Source organism: Malaclemys terrapin, chromosome 3 (assembly GCF_027887155.1).
Source record: "Malaclemys terrapin pileata isolate rMalTer1 chromosome 3, rMalTer1.hap1, whole genome shotgun sequence".
NCBI lineage: Eukaryota > Metazoa > Chordata > Testudines > Emydidae > Malaclemys > Malaclemys terrapin.
This window is the reverse complement of record NC_071507.1, coordinates 83627745-83648834: the sequence shown is the minus strand read 5'-3', so window position 1 is coordinate 83648834 and position 21090 is coordinate 83627745. Positions and strand designations below refer to the sequence as shown.

The window sequence follows — 21090 nt, the reverse complement described above, 5'->3', positions numbered from 1 at the left end:
ACATGAGTCTGATGCAGACATGTACTTTTTCCCCTTAGCTTGATAGGTCTCTTGAGGGACATCCAGAGTAATTGTAGTTTGTTTTCACATCGTTGTCTATGAGCCAGATTGTTAGTTCTTAGCAAACTCTTGTCAAATTTCCTTATAAATCTGTCTGGAGTGGCCTTTGCTATAAAAACTTAGGTAAACGTTTTGAGTCAGATCATGGGCTTGGCCTATGCACAAAGGCATAAGGGGAATAAGATCCTCTTCTCCCCCATTCCCAATGTTACTACATGACTTCCCCGTATCTCAGCTGCAGTCATGGAAAAGGTGGGAGAGAGTACTAATCTGCTATTGGTAAGTGCTGGTAGCAGATTATTACCCACGGGGAGCATGGCAAGAGTAGGGAAGGAATTCTCCCTCCTAGGACTTGTCTACAAACAACTTTAACAGGTTTAACTAAACTGTGATGTTACATTGATTTAGTTAAACTGGTGCAACTTTGTGTGTAGACCAGGCTTTAGAGGCAACCTTTCCTGGGTTACTACTGGGGCAGTGCAACTATGCGCCAACTCTTACACTGGGCTAGAGATAAAAGGACACCCTAGCCCCTTATGCAAAACTACTACCTAAGATCATACGGTAAATACTTGTAGAAATACATTAATAGCTACCTTCATATCCAGTATTGCAGTCTTTTTGTTTGTTGCTATACCATCTTGAGCTGTGATCCTATCAGTTTAATGCCAGTTCAGTTCTCCCACGAGAAACGTTCATTGGACCTACTGCAGGAAATGGTAAGAGATGGCACTTTTCCTTCTCAGTCATTGTGAACCAATACCCAATGACTTAAGGGATACTGTCCTACTGAATTGTCTTCCAGTCTTCTCTCTGAATTAGCACTTGATTCAGTGCCCTAGTACTGACAAGGGTGGACACAGAAGATATATTGTACAACTGGAGAAGTATAGATGAGAAATAAAAGCAAGGTCCCAGACCACCTGTGATCATTCAAGATTCTGTAGCACTTTTCATAAGAATAGGAGTATTGCTATGTGTTATTGAACAATGCAGTGCTACTGTGCATTATTAAACAGCTGCTGGATTTCACCTCAGAGGTGGCTGCCTTTCAGTGGAGGGGGATGTGATTCTTGTGTGTGGTTTGTTTATCTGTTTAAATTAATAAAATATTTTTGAATTTTTCAAGGCAAAAGGTGCTTTTTAAGACAATATTCTCCGCAACAAATCCTGTATGGCTAAAACTTTGTAACTTCTTCATATATTAATGTACTTGTCTGATTTATATTGACTTAAAAATAATTCTGTCAATAGTATTAGCAGTACTTTTTCTTCCTGTATTTGGGATATTTGGTATTCAGAACAGGACAAGTGGCTTTCACTTGTATTTTCACATTTTATGTGAGGGAGTGAAGTCAGGAAAAAATATGCAGTATAACGTATTCTGACTTTTTAATATGTATATATGTGAACATGGATATTGGATATTTTTTGCAAAAGACAGTTTAGTTAAATACATCAAAGATTATGAGGTGCTCAGATACGACAGTAATGGGAGCCATATAAGTACCCAAGAGAGATAGTAAATCATGTTTATCACTTGTCTTTAAATGTGTTATTAAAACAAAAAAGTTACACTTCAGGTCCAAGTGATATACCACGCATAGAGCTTATGTACATTGAGCTTAGCAGATGCCTGAAGATGACAAAGAAGCTTTGATTATTCTGACTGTTGTTTCCTTATATTGCATTAGGTATGTCTGGAGTGACAGGAGTAGCCCTGCGAGAGACCTCGTTCATTAACCGTAGCTTATCAGCTCTATCAGACGTACTTGGAGCAATAGCAGAGCAGCGCTCTCACATTCCATATAGAAACAGCAAACTTACCCACCTACTCCAGGACTCCATAGGTGATTATTTCTTTTGCCTTCTATGTAACAACATTGAGTTACATTTCTTCTTCCAAACTTTTTTTCACATTTTGTTAGGAAAATAATCAATTGTTGTTGTTTTTTGTGTGTTGATCTTTTCCCATTGATGTTGTGTAGCATGGTAGAACAAAGGTTGTAAGGGTATGGTGTGGAGCAATGTTGTGTGGGAGGCTATAGCAGGGCATGTGGAGTCAGAACTCTGGGGTTCTGTTCTGGAGTCTCTTCTCACTGATTTGCTTAAGTCATTTAACTTTCTTGAGTCTTGCTTTTCTCGTTGGTAAATTGGTAATTGATAACAGTGACCTACCTCCATAAGATATTGTGAAGCTTAATTCATTAATTTAAGGTTTAATATCAAGTGAGTGTAAAAGTTAAGCTTAACTCTTCCAGGGTTTTGTTAATACAATGTGTGTAAGAAATTTGCAGATTTCATGGCTGTTCTTGCTGCCCAGAATGCACAATACCAAAACAGTAAATGGAGACACTTCAGCATCCATTTAAGTGTTGCAACAACTTCTTTGAGTGATTGCTTATGTGCATTCCACAATAGGTGTGCATGCTTGCTACGTGCACCGGTGCTAGAAGTTTTTCCCTTAGCAGTATCCATAGGGGAGCGTCCCGAGTGGCACCGCCATGGCACGGTATAAGGGGCACTGCGCACTCCCCCAACCCTCAGTTCCTTCTTGCTGCCAGTAAAGGTGCTTCGGAACTGCTCTGCTCCAGCTCGGCTGTAGCTTTCCCTCTTGGACTCTGTTAGTTCATAGTTAGTAGTGCTTGTAGTTTAAAAGAAAGTAGTTTTAGTTAGAATTAGTTAAGTGTGCCCAGGTCAGGACATGCCCCATGCCCCAGGTTTTAAGTCGTGCAACACTTGCAAACGGCCTATGCCTGTGAGTGATCCACACGTGGACTGTTTACGCTGTGTGGGGGAAACCCATCTCAGTGATCGCTGCAAGATTTGCAGATCCTTCAAACCTCAGACAAAGAAGGAGCGGGACATTTGGCTACAAGCCATTTTGATAGTCGGTCCTGATCCCGACACCGCTGCGCTGCTCCGAGTCGGCACCGAGCACTGCGACATCGGTGCACAGTGACCCAACGGTGCCCTTCACCAGTTGGCACCACTCCCCGTCCACAGGACACTCCAAAAAGGTGAAGAAGAGGTCTTTGCCAAGACACCGGAGCAAGACTGGGGGAGAGACTAGACTCACGTTGGGCAGCTCTCGGTCCCCGTCGGCCTCGCGGTCTCCGACTCAAGTTGAGCAGAGTAGCCCGGCCCACTCAGAGCCGGCCTCTCCAGACACCAGTGGCCACATTTAGGTGCCCTCCACACCAGAGGCCCTGCAAGTGTCTTGAGACGTTATGTCTCTGCCAGTACTGGTAGCACCGCCATCATCGGCTCCCCAGTCCAGAGGCAAGCCACCACTTGGACTGCCGCAGTCGTCGCCTGGACGGTACCACTCATGGTCAAGGGAAGGTTCCCGACGCTGTTCCCCACTCAGTGACCGTCCCGGGCACAGTCCACGCCGGTCCCTGTCGACACCCACCAGGTTGTCTGGCTGGGTACCAACTGGCAGGGGTTCCAAGCACTGCTCCGCCTCCAGGAAACATAGACCTTGTGAGGAGAGTCTGCCCCGTTGAGACCAGGACAGACAGCACCGGAGGTCATTGTCTCTGAGAAGCTTCCGTAGCCCCTCGTGGTATGGGCGTTGACGCCGTTCCTGTTCTTTGTCTCGCTTGAGGCTCCCGCCTCGCACCGCTCCCGCTGCCCCAGGCGTCTATCACAGGCACCCCACCGTCGTGGATCCACCCGTCGGAGCCGCTTCTCCACGCCGGGATCACAATCTCGCGGTCAGCACTGCTCCCGATGTTGCCACTCATCCCAGTCCCGTGATAGAGGTCAATTGTATGCCAGCCCGGCCTCCCTTCGAAGTCATTAGCCGATGGGCCAGGCTGCTCAGGCTGGACAGCCCGCTCTGCCGTGCCATAGCAGGTGCAGTGGCACCAGGCTCCTTGGCCAGTGCCATGGTACCAATGGGCCCCCGGTGGTGGCTCGCTCAGTGGCCGGAGCTTCGGAAGGTCGTTGGCCTCCCCTTCACAGCCTCCCAGAAAGGAGTTGGTGGTGCGTTCATCCCTGGTCCTGCACTCAGAAGGGGACCAAGTGGTGGGACCTGCGGCACCGGTGGGGACGCAGAGTACCGCACCCCCATCCTCATCCTCCCCGATGAGGCGATCACGGCTCCTTCTGTCCCGCAGATATGAGCCCCCTTATAAAAAGTCAAGGGATTATAAAAAGTGCCTGCAAAGGCAATCCTGGCCTGGGCCCTTTAAGGGTAAACAGGCAGGAAATCGCCAGTTTTGATGGATGTCCGGGGGCAACTTACCAGTTTATACCAGAGATCCACCCACAATAAAGCTTCCCTTCTGCAACCAGTTGTGTGCTTTTCTCCTGGAGTGGTTGCGGCTGACCTCAGACCGATGGGTCATCAACACCATCTCCCGGGGCTACACCCTCCAGGTTAATTCTACCCCACCCACCCACCCTCCATCCCCATCCCTCTTCAGGGACTCCTCTCACAAGAGCCTACTCGAGCAGGAGGTGAGGCAGCTCCTTGGCTTAGGAGCGGTGGAGATGGTGCCAGCGGAGTTCAGATGCAAAGGTTTCCTGATCCTGAAGGCCAAAGGGGGACTTGGGCCCATCCTGGACCTGCAAGGCCTGAACCAGTACATGGTAAAGCTCAAGTTTCACATGGTCTCCCTGGCCTCCATCATCCCCTCCCTGGATCCCGGGGACTGGTACGCCGCCCTCGATCTGCAGGACGAGTACTTCCACATTCATATATTCGAGGGGCACAGGCATTTTCTCCATTTCACGGTAGAGCAGGAGCACTACCAGTTTACTCTCCTCCCGTTTGGCCTGTCCACGGCTCCCAGGGTATTCACAAAGTGTATGTCTGTGGTAGCGGCCTACATCAGACGTCGGGGGGGGTCCAGATCTTTCCCTACCTCGACGACTGGCTGGTCAAGGGCAGCTCCAGGTCTCAGGTACAGGCTCACATCTCCCTCCTCCTGTCCACATGCACCACACTGGGCCTGTTGGTGAATGACACCAAGTCCACATTAGTTCTGGTGCAGCACATAGAGTTCATTGGGGCAATTCTAGACACGACATCGGCCAAAGCCTCCCTCCCACCGGACAGATTTGAAACCCTAAGGGAGCTCATAAGCACAGTCACAAGGTTCCCCGTGACCACAGCCAGAGCGTGCCTCCAACTCCTGGGTCATATGTCGGCGTGCACATACGTGGTTCGCCATGCCAGACTCAGGATGAGGCCCCTTCAGCTCTGGTTGGCCTCGGTATTCTCCCAGTTCTAGAGACAGAATGGACAAGGTCCTTACTGTGCCTGAACCGGTGATAGCCTCCCTGCACTGGTGGTCCTCCCTGGGGAACATGCTCCAAGGGGTCCTGTTCAGGGGCCGACCCGTCTGTGGAATTGGTGTTCGACGCGTCGGAGCTGGAGTTGGGATCCCATGTGGAAAACCTCCAGACCCAAGGTCTGTAGTCCACACAGGACCTTGCCCTGCACATAAATGTCAAGGAGCTCAGGGCGGTCTGTCTGGCATGCGCAGCCTTCCACTTGCACCTGGCGGGCAGAGTGGTCAGAGTTCTCACAGACAACACGGCCTTGATGTTCTACATCAACAGGCAAGGTGGGGCCTGTTCCTCAGACCTCTGCCATGAAGCCCTCAGACTATGATATTTGCCTGGAAGCCCATCACTTACTGAGCGTCTGGAAGTCTCGGGCAGATAGGCTGAGCCAGGACTTCTCCTCTCAGCACAAGTGGACTCTGCACCCAGAGGTGGTGCACAGGATTTTCCAAACGTGGGGCACTCCCCAAGTGGATCTGTTCACGACACAACAGAACTGCCAGTGTCCCTGCTTCTGCTCCAGGGGGAGGGGGAGGAAGGGCGGGGGAGTTGGGTGTTGGTGTGATCTCCGATGCCTTCCTTTTGTCCGGGTCGGGCCAACTTTTCTATGCCTTTCCCCCGATTCTGTTGATCGGCATGGTCTTGGAAAAGATAAAAACAGACAGGGCGCGGGTCCTCCTGATCACCCTGGCTTGGCCCAGGTAACATTGGTTCGGGATTCTCATGAGCCTGGTGGTCGCCCCGCTGTGGCTGTTGCCAACCCGCCCAGACCTGCTCTCCCAGGACCAAAGTCACCTCCTCCACCTCAACCTACCGGCACTCCACCTCACGGCGTGACAGTTCCATGGTTAGGCCGGGAGGACAGGACTTGCTGGCAAGGGGTTCAGCGCATCCTCCTGGAGAGCAGGCATCCCTCTACGCATCAAGCCTACCTGGTGAAATGGTATTGTTTTTTCCGGTGGGCCACTGAGCGGGACATCTTGCCTGAGGCTGCTCTGATCCAGCTTATATTAGACTACCTCCTTCATCTTAGACCCCAGGGCCTAGCACCCTCGTCCATCAAGGTGCACCTGGTGGCCATATTGGCCTTCCACCCGCCTGTGCAGGGCCACACGATATTCTCTCATGCCAGGATTGGCCAATTCCTTAAGGGTTTGGATCGCCTCTTCCCGTATGTTAGGCCCCCAGTCCCACAGTGGGACCTGAACTTGGTGCTGGCCAGATTAACTGGACTTCCATTTGAACCATTAGCCACATGCTCCTGGTTGCACCTCTCGTGGAAGGTAGCCTTCTTGGTGGAGATCACGTCCACTAGACGGGTCTCGGAGCTCCTGGCCCTGACCTCTGAACCCCCGTACATGGGGTTCCATAAGGATATGGTCCAGCTCCGACTGCATCCTTCGTTCCTTCCTAAGGTGGTCTCCACCTACCATATGGGCCAGGACATCGTCTCACCGGTGCTCTGTCCCAAACCCCACGTGTCCAGTGAGGAGCGCCGCCTTCACATGCTAGATGTGAGATGGGCTCTGGCTTTTTACCTAGAACATACAAAGCTGTTCAGGAAGTCTTCACAACTGTTCATTGCCTTGGCCGAGCGCATGAGAGGTCAGCCAATCTCCACTCAGTGGCTCTCCAACTGGATCACTTCATGTATCTGACTTGTTATGACCTGGCAGGAGTCCCTTCGCCGCTGATTGTGAGGGCACGCTCGACCAGGGCACAAGCCTCATCGGCTGCTTTTCTGGCCCATGTCCCTATTCAGGACATCTGTAGGGCTGCCACATGGTCATCGGTTCACATGTTCACCTCGCATTATGTGATAGTCTCCTAGACCAGGGAGGACGCTGGGTTCGGCAGGGCTGTGCTCCATCCCGAGTGTCTGTGAACTCCTACCCACCTCCAACAGATATAACTTGGAATCTCCTATTGTGGAATGCACATGAGCAATCACTCAAAGAAGAAAAGACAGTTACCTTTTCCATAACTGGTGTTCTTCGAGATGGTTGCTCGTGTCCATTCCACATCCTGCCCTCCTTCCCCTCTGTTGGAGTTGTCTGGCAAGAAGGAACTGAGGGTGGGGGGAGCGCGCAGCTCTTATACTGCACTATGGAGGCGCCACTCCAGAGTTCGTTAGGGGCGCTCCCCTGCGGGTACTGCTAAGGGAAAAACTTCTGGCACCGGTGCATGTGGCGAGCACGCACACCTATTGTGGAATAGACATGAGCAACACATCTCGGAGAACACCAGTTACGGAAAAGGTAACTGTCTTTTCTTTTGGTATTCGGATGGGCTGCTCTACTCTAACATTTCATCCATGTGTATGGTAGTGATAGGAAAAATCAGTGTAACCCACTGGTGAGTGTGTGTTGCAGGTCCCGTTCTATGTCCTATCCATGGAGTATATGATTCTCTTACAGCCCCTAGATAGTGAGATTCAGCTCAAGCTGTACCAGCTTTTAGCTCTTGAGCTGCCCAGTTCAATCTCAGGTGTGGGGACTATAACATGAGCACAGATTTTCCAAGAGGGTTTTTTGCCACAGAATTCTAAATTCACCTCTTCCTGCACCACAGCCTTGGGAAATCAGTACACCCTGTGAAAGGCCAAATATTGAAGCTTAGCAAAATACCTGCAGTAACTTTTTTTTTGATGGATAAAATTTGCCTATTTTCAAATTCTGGAAAGTGAGACAGTGATTGGAGAAGGGATTTGCATGAGCCGGTGAGTCAGGAGATCTGGGTTTTAATGCAAGTTGTAGTACTGACATGTTGTAGGACTTTGGACATGTTACCTAAACTCTGAGCTACAGTTTCCATCCTATGACACAACCAGTCAGGTCAATTATACCCATGCATGATTTTGGGAATGTCCTTAAACTACCACCATGAGCTCTTGACAGTTAAAGCTTCCTTTTTTGCAATACTTAGATACAAGTGATCTCTTCAGCTTTTAAATGTGCTGATTTTACAAATACAACAAAGCATTGATACCCAAAACGTATACGTAGACTTGTTAGTGAAAGGGGCAGAAAGTTCTATATTACAAATGGTGAAAAATAACAGCAAATGATCAGCTAGCTAAATGAGACAATCCCCTATGGCTTGACCTTAGTGCTTTCGAGAGCTGTTTGTATAGCACTCTGATTCATAGAATTGATAACAGCCTACTCTGGCTTCTGTGAAGTTCAGCAGGTCAGTATTTAAAAACTTATTGAAAATAAGTGTGTTTGTGTGTGTGGTTTTTTTTACTGTTTTTAGGGGGCAACGCTAAATTGCTGGTGATGCTGTGCGTCTCCCCCTGCCAGAAGTACTTAGCGGAATCGCTGCAATCCTTGGGATTCGGAACTCGTGCTCGGCAAGTTCAGAGAGGACAAGTCAAGAAAAGAAATCTGCCAGTGTCTAGCAAATCAAAATAAAAGCTAAGGCTCCCGTGGATTAAAGTATTATTAATGAGTTCCTCAGACTGAAATGTATCTTGTTGTCATAAAGCCATGCTTTAAGATGTAAACTGCCAGTTAAAATAAACACTCCTCAGTATGGCATTAGCAAAGCCATAAACTTGCTGATAATATTCTTGTTTCAAAGATAACAACAGGTATTGAAAACGGCTACCAAGCATGATGGATGGCATGGCATAGAAATATATTATGCCTTTTAGGGGAGCAACATCAAGACAGAGTTTTAGAGCAAATGTTTAGCATTGGGAAATAAGTAAATTAAATTAGCAGTGCACTGATCCTGGACAATTCACACTGGAAGGGCTGAATCTCTGTCCTATTCGTTCAGTAAAAAACACAAGTCTTTAATTACTCGGTTTCATTTCAATATCTCAAACTTGGTGGGAATATTTGGTTTGATGTTTGGGTTAAAATTAGGCATATATCTTGCTGACGTGCTCTCCTCTCTCTAGCATTGGGTTATTCCTAACCCATTCCTTTTCCCTCAAGAAAAATACAGGATCCAAACAACCTAACTTAAAATACCATGCTTTAACTACTATGGCCACGTCTATACTACCCACCAGATCAGCAGGTAATAATCGATCTATCGGGGATCGATTTATCGCATCTCGTTTAGACGCGATAAATTGATCCCCGAATCGACGCCCATACTCCACCTCAGCAGGAGGAGTAAGCGGAGTCAATGGGGGAGCCGCGGCGGTCGACTTGCCGCCGTAAGGATGGCCAGGTAAGTCGAACTAAGATACTTCGACTTCAGCTACGCGAATAGCATAGCTGAAGTTGCGTATCTTAGATCGATTCCCCCCACACACACGCACCCAATGTAGACAAGCCCTAAGTCAGGCTTCTTCTAGCTGCTTTTGCCATCTTTCCTGTGCTGAATGTGTAGGATGGTGGGTTGAGGTTTGTGAATGAAATGACATTGAGGGAGGAGTCTTAAGCAATTTCAAATAACATTACAGATCAAAAGAGATTCTGAGGCATGTAGTTGGGTTTTATTAACATCTAATGTGTGTTACGTGCTGTTTGAATGCTCAGCAGAGGCCAGTGATTCACTCTGACTTTTTGCCTCTAGGGATCGTACTGCCTTTAGCCTGGGATAGAGGTCACTGGAGGGGCTCTGTGAGAAGGCTTAAATTGCATTTGCCTATCTGAAAGACTTGAGTTTATAGTGCTCTGAGTCTCTTAACTTTCACAAGCATAAATATTTATCCAGAGATTATATAGCATGCTACTATTGGAATTTCACCCTTGAATGTATACCAGCTGCTACATTGAACGTGGTGCTCTGGTATTATCTCTGACCCTCAGTACATTAGCATTGTAATTGTGAGATGTGAGAAAACTCATTTTCCTAATAATGCGGCCAGGTTAAAATTCCTGGATTGACTTTACCTGATTTTAGCTGTAACACAACAAAAAGCTAGTCATCTTCTGGGTGTGAATTTATTTTCATATGGACAGGACAGAGGATATAATGAAGTCCAAGGGTTGCTAAAATAATCAAAGGAGAAAGGATTGGACTGAGTAATGTTAGCATATAAAATGAAATGCACAGTATAAAATTATGTGGGAGTTAGGCACCTAGGTGCTTTTGAAATTCCACTAGGCCCCTATCTGCATCTTTAGATACCTAAATACCTTTGAACATTTGGCCTGAAGGTACTTTTAAAAATTTTACCTTCAAACTTGATTTTTTTCATAAACTATTATTTCCTTGCTGAGGCTTTTCTTCAAAGCTAGGTATTTATTTACAAAATCTACATAATACAAAAACTAGCAAGAATGTATTGTTAAGGTTGAGAAATCAAGTCTTCAAGTGTCAGCAAATACCAAAAGTTAAAGTTTCTACATTAACATTAACTCTGCCAGATTGCACAATGTAGCATTTTCTATTCCTGTTTTCCTTGTTACCTTAGTGCATTACTCTGTTTGATCTGTATCATAACATGTACAGGATATGCAGTGCAGCAAAGTTAACATTACTCTAGAAACCTTTGGTTTTGGAATTTCCTGCTTATAAGGATTTGATTCCTCAATCTTAGTGTTGTATTTGATGTCCCTTTATTTTTACAGAGGGATGTGAGTGGGGGAGACAGACTGCTTCTAAATTGTAGCATGAACTGAACTGGCTTTAATACAGCAATGTAAGCTAGATTCTGTTATGCTGCAAGACTCCCTCACATCCTCTTAAGGAAACAGGGAGATCTAACTTGGTGTAACGTGCATACTGAGGTCCAGGAAAAGGTGCAAGTTAAAAGAGGTGGCCTTATTACGTTTCATTTTTAAGTACTTACACTCTCCTGGTAGCTGCTTTTCTTTTTATTCCTCGTTTCTAGCCATAAGGCCTTGTCTACTCTAAAATTACCACTATGCTAGAGCCCTCAGTTATCATAGAGATGATAGATGGCTGCGTGGTTAATATACTGGGTCTGGGGCTCAGTGGAGTAACAACATGGTTGTGTCCTAACTATGGTGTAACATGATTTAGTTGTGCCTGTGGAGACCAGATCAATTTGTATTATAACTGTGTTATAGGACCCATTCTAACCCTCTCATAGGAGTGTGGAGAGAATAAGTTTATTTGTGTTTTGTGTCTCCATTAGTACCTAGATGGAACTATGGTCTGTCAGGGTTGCACTAATAATAACCTAAGGGCTCATGTGTCATAGAAGAAGTGATGTTTTATTATGAAAATACAAGCAAATTAAGGGTAAGAATTATAACCAGTGTACAGTCTGGATAAGAGACTCCTAAAATAGGGTCTTAATGAAGCCACAATATGTATACAGCTTAGAGTTCAGCTGTTCCTTTTGTGCACTCTCTAGCATTGCTGCTTTACTCGCTCTGTGATTAAAGTGCTCCTTACTCTATGGTTCATGCCCTGAAGAGCACAGCTCTATAGGCAGTCATTTTATTGCTATTAAAATGTGCAGCACCGTAAGCATCAGGAAATGCAGTCCATAGCAAGGAGTTTACATTACATCTTTCCCAGCAATGCAATTTATTTTGCTATATGAACATGGACAAGTCACTAAGGGCCAGATTTAGAAAGGTATTTAGGTGAATAAAGATGCAGAAAGACAGTGGGAGTTAGACACCTAACTCTCAAGTCCTTGTAGCAGTAGGCACCTATCTACTTCTTTAGGTGCTTAAATGCCTTTGTAAATCTCGCCCTAAATCCTAACACCCAGATCCTCAACGGTATTTAGATGCTTTACTCCCTGGATCTGGACCTAAATTCCAGATTTTAATTAATCTTACCTGATTTGGTGCTTTTGAAATCTCACTAGGTGCCTGCTTGCATCTTTAGGCTCCTAAATACCTTTGGAAATCTGACCCTAAATCACTTTTGAAAATGCAATTTAAGTCAGGTACATGCTTCTGAAAGTATTACCCCTAAGTAAGTAGTTTGATTTTTTTTTGCAGAGGTTCTGAGCACCAGCAGCTCCTGGGAGCTTAAATGGAGCTATAATTGTCTACACTTATGCAAATCAGCTTGGAGTTTTATAAAAAGGAACAATTAACTATCATGCCTCTTTCGCCAACTCTTAAACTAAACCTCAGCCTTTTTTGAAGATTGATTTTATTTGTGTATATATATATATATATATATATATATTTACTTATTTTATTGTCCGCACAGAGCTTCATGCCTTGGCTGCAGCTACACCACAAAGAAAGGCTGTTCTTCATTTTAGCCAGGGCTTGGAAAACCATAATTAGTACTGGACTGCTCACAATAATGTTTAAGTTGTTTTTAAATATTCATCACTGAAGCTATTTTATTTAAGTGCTTTTCCAAACCACTACAGATTGTGAGGAGCGGGCTGGTTGCTGGAAAAGGCTTTGCGTTCCCCCAGGGGGCAGTAGTTGGAAGATAAGGAGTTTGCAACTCTTTTCAGCCAACAAAAAAGACTGCAGCTTTTGTTCATGGAGGGGATAGACTGGGCCTGGCCCAAGCCCCTTGGAATGCTGAAAGCATCCCCTATGGCTTAGTTTTTCTTGGTTGAGTATACCGGTAATTAATAATAGTCCCAGGCAGTCAAACATACAGACCATTTACTAGACAAAGGAGACCAGTGGGTGAACTTGATGCAGGAAGAGGATAGAAGAGGCATGAGGAAAGAAGCATATCCAGTGCAGTCTGTGCATGTAACATAGCCTCTGATCTGTGCCCCGGCTCTGCATGTAGCCCATTTTATATTTTGCCTCATAGGGGGGTGTGTGGGGGGGTGTATATATATATATATATATACACACACACACACACACAGATTTTTTTTTCAAATCCACATCCTTAGGGACTAGCAGGGTCTTTTTGATAAGATTATGGCCATTCTATATCTCAAAGTAGTGCACAGATGGGAATTCATCACCAAGAAAAATTTAGCTTTTACACTAGAAGTGGAAAGTGGTCATTCTCTGCAAAGTATGAAGGATAGGTCAGTGGGTCTCATAGGGAATGGGAGAGAAGGTGAGAGAGAGTCCAAAACACCTGAAAATAAAAATAAGTAAAAATTAAACTGCTAGAGCGGGATGTTTAGACTATAACCGAGTCACTAATATTTTAAATTCCTTAGTTCAGTATTTCCCAGACCTTTGAAATCTGAGCCCCTTTTCAGGAAATGCAACCAATCATGCTCCCCCTGCAATCCGAGTTACTCAGAGTTCATTGTGCACATTTTAATGATATAACACTTCCTTTCCCTTCTTACATGCTTTGATCAACAATGAACTCGTTAAAATTGACATCTAAAGTAACATCATTGGCATCTGAATTAGCACCCTCTTGAGATGAATGGGGTAGGTCACACCTCCAAGTTATTGGTTCAGGCTTGCTGCAAATTCAAGCAGATGTCTCTGTATTGATTACACTCTGGTCATATTTTGAAGGTTTTATTCGCAGTGATAACAAATAGAGACTAAGGGCTGGTATTTATACAGTTTGAGCAAACTCTTTGTGTGGACATTCTTATTTTGGATAAAAAGTGGCCTATTTTGGTTTAGCTTGTCAGTAAAAACATGACAAACTAAATCAAAACAAGGCCTTCTTAAGCTCAAGTAAGTATCTGCACAAGGGTTTTGCACTAACACAAGTAAATCAGTTTCTAAGCAATTAGATGGTCTGGCTCTTTTTCTTGAGGCTAGTCCTTCATGTGGCCCACACTTCGGGATATTCTGCCTTAGATATCATTTTCTTATATAGACTAGATGGAAATCTCAGAATCAATCCTTTATAAGTGGTCGAGAAGTATTTTTTGTTAAAAGTAGGTAACAACTTTTTCCAACATAATTTGAAACTGCTGATTTTGAAAATGGTTGTTACCAAGCTGAATTTTGATGTTTAGACCCTCAAACTTGCAAATTAATATGGCTACCAAAATTCACCAGAAATGTTTGATATACAAACAGCATGTGCATGAATTTATCAGCAATATCAAACTGTTTGGCATAATTCTTTTTTAGTTTATTAAGAACAGAAATGAGAAGACATCATAGTTTTAACACCTATTACATATTAATATTAAAATTTTCATAGCATTTAGTCACCCATATATCAGAATATTAGAAATAAGTTAATCATAACATAAGTTATTTTTCCTGACATATGTGAAGTCATTTTCTTGCATGCTTAGTATTTGTTTTATAGTACATAATTCTAGTCTAACTACAAAGCATTAACATAAAAGTGATGGTATTTTTTTTTCTAAACAGATAGTGAAAACAACAATAAGGCTTCCACTGGAGTATTGTGTCCAGTTCTGGGTACCACATTTCAGGAAAGGATGTGGACAAATTAGAGAGAGTCCAGAAAAGAGCAACAAAAATGATTAAAGGTCTAGAAAATGACCTATGAGGGAAGATTGGAAAAATTGGGTTTGTTTAGTCTGGAGAAGAGAAGTCTGAGGGGGGACATGATAACAGTTTTCAAGTACAAGGAGGAGGGTGAAAAATTGTTCTCGTTAACTTCAAGATAGGACAAGAAGCAATGGGCTTAAATTGCAGCAAGGACGGTTTAGGTTGGACATTAGGAAAAACTTCCTAACTCTCAGGGTAGTTAAGCATTGGAACAGATTGCCTAGGGAGGTTGTGGAATCTCCATCAGTGGAGGTTTTTAAGAACAGGTTAGACAAACCCATGTGAGCAATGGTCTTGTTATTACTTAGTCCTGCCTTGAGTGCAGAGGACTGGACTAGATGACTTATTGAGGTCCATTCCCATCCTATAATTCTGTGAGGTGATTTATGACACTCCTATTGGTTACTGTAGGTAAATCATAGAACTGGTAGTAAGTCTCAAGAGAGCCACTCCTAAGAAACAAGTAAAGAAGATGTGCGTGAAACAGGTGAACAAGGATTGCATAGAATAAGGGATGCAACAGCCATTAAAAAGAAACTACAAGATGACAAATACTGGACAGCCACCGGCAGAATTGAGACCATCTTTCATTCAGAACAGACAGTATCCACAGAAATTGCAATGCCCAGTATATTGACAAAGGCAAAATCAAGATGTTACAGAAAGCAAGAGCATCTGCAACTGATGTCTCATATGTGGCAAGCTGTAGTGATCCAATAAAGACACCAGTGTCCATAATACAAGACAGTCCAGCTCTGTGAAACCTTCGTGACCGGAGAGGCTGCATATTTTGTCAAGAAATGGACCCTAAACCCAGACTCATCTCTGTAATTACATTTCAAGATGAGTGGACAGATAATGAAGGCAGCTGTATTTGATCACAAAATGAGTGTTCATTTAGCTGGAGTAAATGACCTTATAGCTTCTCAAGTCAAGTACCAACTGACATGTTACATCCTGTTTGAGGTCTGTGATTGAAAAAAAGTGGGGTCACCAAAATTACTGACCCAGCAGTGCTTTGGCTTCAAAATGAGCTTCAGTATGCAGCCAATCAAGATCATGTTTTGATGCTATCTTGAGGTTTGGCATTGCTACTCCAATCTTTCAAAGGAAACTTGCATTGAAATTTCATATTCCTACATCAGATGTAGATCACCATTCAAGGAAAAACTCCAAGCTCATACTGGGGATTTATTTCAGTTCATTTAATTGCCTGACCAGTCTCTTGCTGAGAGACAAATACTCTTAGTCCCAGCTAAGTATATATATGTAGCTGTCTCACAAATGATGGATTCTTGTCAAGATGGCCATCCTCATTTACCATTCCCAGGAAGACATATTTCTGGCACATGTTGCATTGAAAATCCAGGAATATGCTTTGTCACACCCTGGCCACAAAGGTTTCAATGTCAGTGAGGATTATACAGCTTCTTGCGTTCCAGATAGTCTGTACATGTTCCTCTATGTGCTGTATGAAGGCCAATCTCTTGAGTGAATGAGTGAATTCAAGGTGCTTAGTGTAGTTCAAGACATATATGGTGGGAAGAAAGGAACACCAAAGCATATTGGTCTCGGCAGCGTCTCCCATTAGGAAACAAGGTCAAAACAACTTATTAACTTTTCCATAAGGCTGGCCACTGCATTTGTTATGAAGCAATCCTAAAGGTAGACACTGCCCTAGCAGAGAAAACCCTACAAACTATGGATGCTGAAAACAGTGCTGTTATTCTTCCCAACTTTGTTCCCAGGAAGTTTGTTCACTATACAGCTGACAATATTGGCATACATTATTTTTCGCTGGATGGCAAAAACACATTCCATGCAACCCAAGTCACTGGTTGGCAAAGAGAACCTGATCCGATGTTGACTGATTTAAAGTAATCAAACAGCAGCACATAGAGTGTTCCTGATGCAATCACCACAATCATACCAGCCAATATAAGAAATAGTAAAGCTAAAATAGTATTCAAGGACTGTGTCTGCGAAGATGGGTACTCTGAAGAAAACTGCAAAGCTGCTGTGCAGGCAGGAGCAGTTGATATGGCCTTTATCACAAAATGTCAAAATGAGAATCCAGGATGTCAGTGGATATATTTCAACATGACAGCAGAACAAGTAATAACTACCATTGGATATTTGCAATCATTCAAGCCCTTGCCCATGAGCTAGACACCCCAAGTACTTTTTTGTACGGAGATGCAAACGTGTCAGTATGCGGTTCTGTTGATGAAGCTCTATACTTCAAACTGATGGAACTAAAATGGGCCACATAAAAATATAGAAAGTGGCTTATTCCATGATTAGAAGGCTTCCATATCTCAATGAACTTTCAGCAATTCATAGGCCAGCACACACCGGCTTTAGGGCTAGCAGGTGCCTGGATTGAAAGTGGAGTTCTTGGACCAAACTCAACAGAACAAGCTATGAATGGCAAATCAGATGCCAGGGTGATGTGGGCCCACAAACTGACATTTCAAGCACTATGGTGCTTTCTTCTTCCACAACTCTTGGACTTTAGGAAAGCACATAATCAAGAGCGCAAAGAAGATATCAGCAAAGCCCATCAGTCACATTCTTATGTGAGAGCATGTCAGTTCATACTTCACAAAGATTGCCAAATCTCACCTCTGCATTTGTGACCAACAAAAGAGAAGGTAGTGTGAACTTCAGGTGTTGGTGGCAATACATGGTGTTCCGACTGCTCTTATTCAACCATTCCCAGAGAAAAGAAAATTGGGAGCTCCATCTCTTCACTTTCAAATGTATGCTACCATTCTTCATTAGATTTGACCACACAGACTATGCAAGATAGGGTTCTGCCGTCTACACTGCAGAAATGCATTAATTATCAAATGAAGTGCTTAAGCAGTTCCAGCAAGGGAATTTTTTTGTCAAGAGATCGTGTCAGAAGTTCAACCAAATAGACCCAGATCAGAGCCAAGAGTGGCTTAATTCCACTGGAAAGAAAGGAGGTAGAATTGTAAGTATCATCACGGCTCAGCCCTCAGCAGATGGTCCTTGTTTTATAACCTGAGCCCTTATCACAGCAGATACCAGAGCCATGTTGGCTTGGATAACCTACTTGTTCACAATGAGTCAAGACAGGCAAGAAAGCAACATGGCAATGAAGATGAGGATGCACTCTTACGAACACGTCAAAGATTCAAGGTTTTACCTGGGCAGGAACCACCCACTCCATTGCAAAATATTGCACCAAAAGACCTGGCTACTGAAGCCATACAGGATGCACTGTTGAACACAAAGATACTAGGACAAGTGCAATTGGACTGCGTTGTTGAGAAATGGCTGATGACACAATTATGTAAGAGTACATGTTCATGATCCACTGCCAAAAACTAATGCTCCAATTTTTTCCACATTATATGAGCTGAGGAAAGAAGTCAAAGGAAAGGCCTCAGCCATGAAGGCGGGCAGAAACATTCTTCAGTGACTAATCACAGCCTGTGCAGGACTGTGAATTTGCAACAGATTTTGAAATGGTTAATTTCTATCCCTTTGGCATCAGCACAGATAAATGGCAGTCTAAGAACTGGCACAAAGGTAATACTGCGTGAAATACTGACAGCTGATATCTACTGCCCATCAATAGTTCTCCCTGTGGGAGAAGCTGACTGATGGATGCACAGTCTTTGGTACAAGACATAATCTGCTTCAGTCCTAAATTCTGTTTTTACAAATGTTTGGAGCCAAACATTTGGAGACCGTGCAGACACATTTGTAAAACCAGAATTTAGGACTGAAGCAGACTTCCACAGATTAGATGTGAGTTTTGACAGGTACTACAAGGAACCTATTTAGGGGGTACAAGGCAAAAATGCTCAAGAGGGTACAAGAACCATCCAAAGATTGGTAGGAAGCAGATATGTGCTTCTAAGTAACTGGATGAATTTCACTGTGTTTCTGGAAAATAAGAACCTTGCAATCTTTTTATCTGACAAACTAATGACATAAGTACCTCATGACAAAATCATCATTCTGATTATGACTTTCATGATGAGGCTGAAGTATGATGCAAGACAGCATCGGCTGTGTGCTGCTCAGGAAGAAGCAGACACAAATGATTTTACACTGTGTTCACAGTGATGCCACAACATCCTCACTGCTATTTTCAGCATGCTAGCTCAAGTGAAGCTAGCATGAGTCTGTCTACCTGTACTGGAAGGCTTACTCTCAGTTGCAATGTAGACATACCCTCAAAAACCCATCACTTATTGCTGACAACCTGCTTAGCTATCATCCAGAACCCAATCTTCTGGTTTTGGTTAAGATTATTGAGAAAGTTTTGGTAAGATACCTTTGAGTACCAGGCTCACTTAAATTTCCTTAGGCCTTGTTACTCCAGGTAGAAAGCGAGGTACAGCAGAGATTGCATTTGGTTGCTTTGGTAGATTATATTAGGGTTACCATTCGTCCGGATTTACCCGGACATGTCCTCCTTTTTGTGCTAAAAATAGCGTCCGGGGGGAATTTGTAAAGCACTCACAATGTCCGGGATTTCCCCCTCCCCCGGCACAGCAGAGCGAGCGGCTGGGAGGGCTGCAGGAAAGTCCCGGGCTGGACTCCGGAGCAGCTGGAGAGGAGCTCCGCCCTGCATTCTGAGCAAGTGTCTCAGCACAAAGTGCAGCCCTCCCCTTTTGCAACTGGGAGCGGTTTCTGCCATGCAGGGTAGCAAAACGGGAGCGAGAGCACTTTGTGCTGATACAAGGGCAGCTCTCCCCTGCAACCCGGTCCGGACCAGGGACCGGGTTTTGTTGTGCAGGGCCAGGGACCGGGTTTTGTTGTGCTGGGGAGCTCAGCCACGTGTCCGGCTCGCACAGAGCCCAACACCCTGTTCTGAGCAGCAGGGTAAGGGGGGGCAGGAGAAGGGGCAGGGAGGTTCTGGAGGGGGCAGTCAAGAAACGGGGGGGGGCTTTTTGGGGGGAGTGGAGAAAGTTTTGGGCAGTCAGGGTACAGGTAGGGGGTAGGGTCCTGGTGGGCAGTTGGGGGGGGGGTCTTAGGAGGGGGCAGTTAGGGGACAAGGAACAGGGAGTCTTAGGTAGGGGGTGGGGTTCTGGAGGGCAGTTAGGAGCAGGGGTCCCAGGAGGGGGCAGTCAGGGGACAAGGAGCGGGGGGGTAGGGGGCTGGGAGTTCTGGGGGGGAGCTGTCAGGGGGCAGGGGTGGGGAGAGGGATCGGAGCAGTCAGGGGACAGGGAGCAGAGGGGTTTAGATGGGTTGGGAGTTCTGGGGGGGGCTGTCAGGGGGCAGGAGTGCGGAGAGGGATCGGAGCAGTCAGGGGACAGGGAGCAGAGGGGTTTAGATGGGTTGGGAGTTCTGGGGGGGGCTGTCAGGGGGTGGGGAGTGGTTGGATGGGGCTTGGGAGTCCCAGGGGTCTGTCTGGGGGTCGGGGTGTGGATAAAGGTTGGGGCAGTCAGGGGACAAGAGGCAGGGAGGCTTAGATCGTCCTGGGGGGCAGTTAGGGGCAGGGGTCCCAGGAGGGGGTAGTCAGGGGACAAGGAACGGGGGGAGGGTTGGGGGGGCGGGAAGTGGGAGGGGCAGGGGCGGGGCTAGGGCGGGGCTCCTCCCGTCCTCTTTTTTGCTCGCTGAAATATGGTAACCCTAGATTATATGCTTCATATGCTGGATGAAGATAACGTCCTTGCTGATGCCAATCTGTCAGTGGTCTCAGTACCACTGACTATGAGGAGCTGTTTGTTTACATGTGAACACTAACAGGAGTAGATAGGGCCAGCCTACAAAGGCTTTGTTCTTCTCTTTGGAAGATGCCTACAGGTTAGTTGGAGCAATTGATCTTCTGTCCAAAATCTCTCTCACGTGTAGTTCTGCATGCATCTTCCTCTAACTCAGTAAGTATATGGGATCATTAAAAGGTTTATGTTGGAGATGGGGACTATGCCACTTTCAGTAAAATAACATGCAGGCCTAATCCATTTCATCTGAACCTACCAGTGCCGTCCGATGCCTCATCCAGTGTTTAGTAAAGATTAGGGCATGGAAGAGGCCTAGATGGCTGAAGATCAATTCAGATAAGACAGATGTGATGCTTTTTAGGATGGGGGAAGTAACAGGAAGGTAGGGGAAGGCCTGTATCTACCTTGTAACTGAGGCTGTGTGCCTACCTTTTGTTATGTGAATTAGCAATCTCAAGGGACTTTTGGATCTGCAGCGCTATTAAGCGGATATATAAAAGCAATGACCCTGGACAGCTTTTACTCATTTATTTCTGACCAAGAGCATGTGACCATTTCTCTCTAATGCAGGCTACTATGGTCCAAGCTGCTGTCATTTTGAGATTAGACTGGCTGTGCACAGGGAGGCTACACATTACATCAACTCAGAAAATGAAGCTAGTGCAAAATGCAGCAATTAAGTGGAGTTTCTTGCTGTATGTGAT

General features: G+C 45.1%; 1 protein-coding gene across 3 annotated transcripts in view; it reads left to right on the top strand.

Annotated features, from left to right (window-relative positions):
* KIF25 (kinesin family member 25) overlaps nt 1-8905 on the top strand; it is a 78022-nt gene extending 69117 nt beyond the window's left edge. For all 3 annotated transcript variants that reach the window (XM_054021357.1, XM_054021355.1, XM_054021356.1), the window contains 2 exons: nt 1755-1910; nt 8614-8905. In XM_054021357.1, the coding sequence (XP_053877332.1) occupies nt 1755-1910; nt 8614-8771 (314 nt within the window). In that variant the 3' untranslated portion in view covers nt 8772-8905. The remainder of the gene's footprint in view (nt 1-1754; nt 1911-8613) is intronic.
* Nucleotides 8906-21090: the final 12185 nt, after the last annotated feature.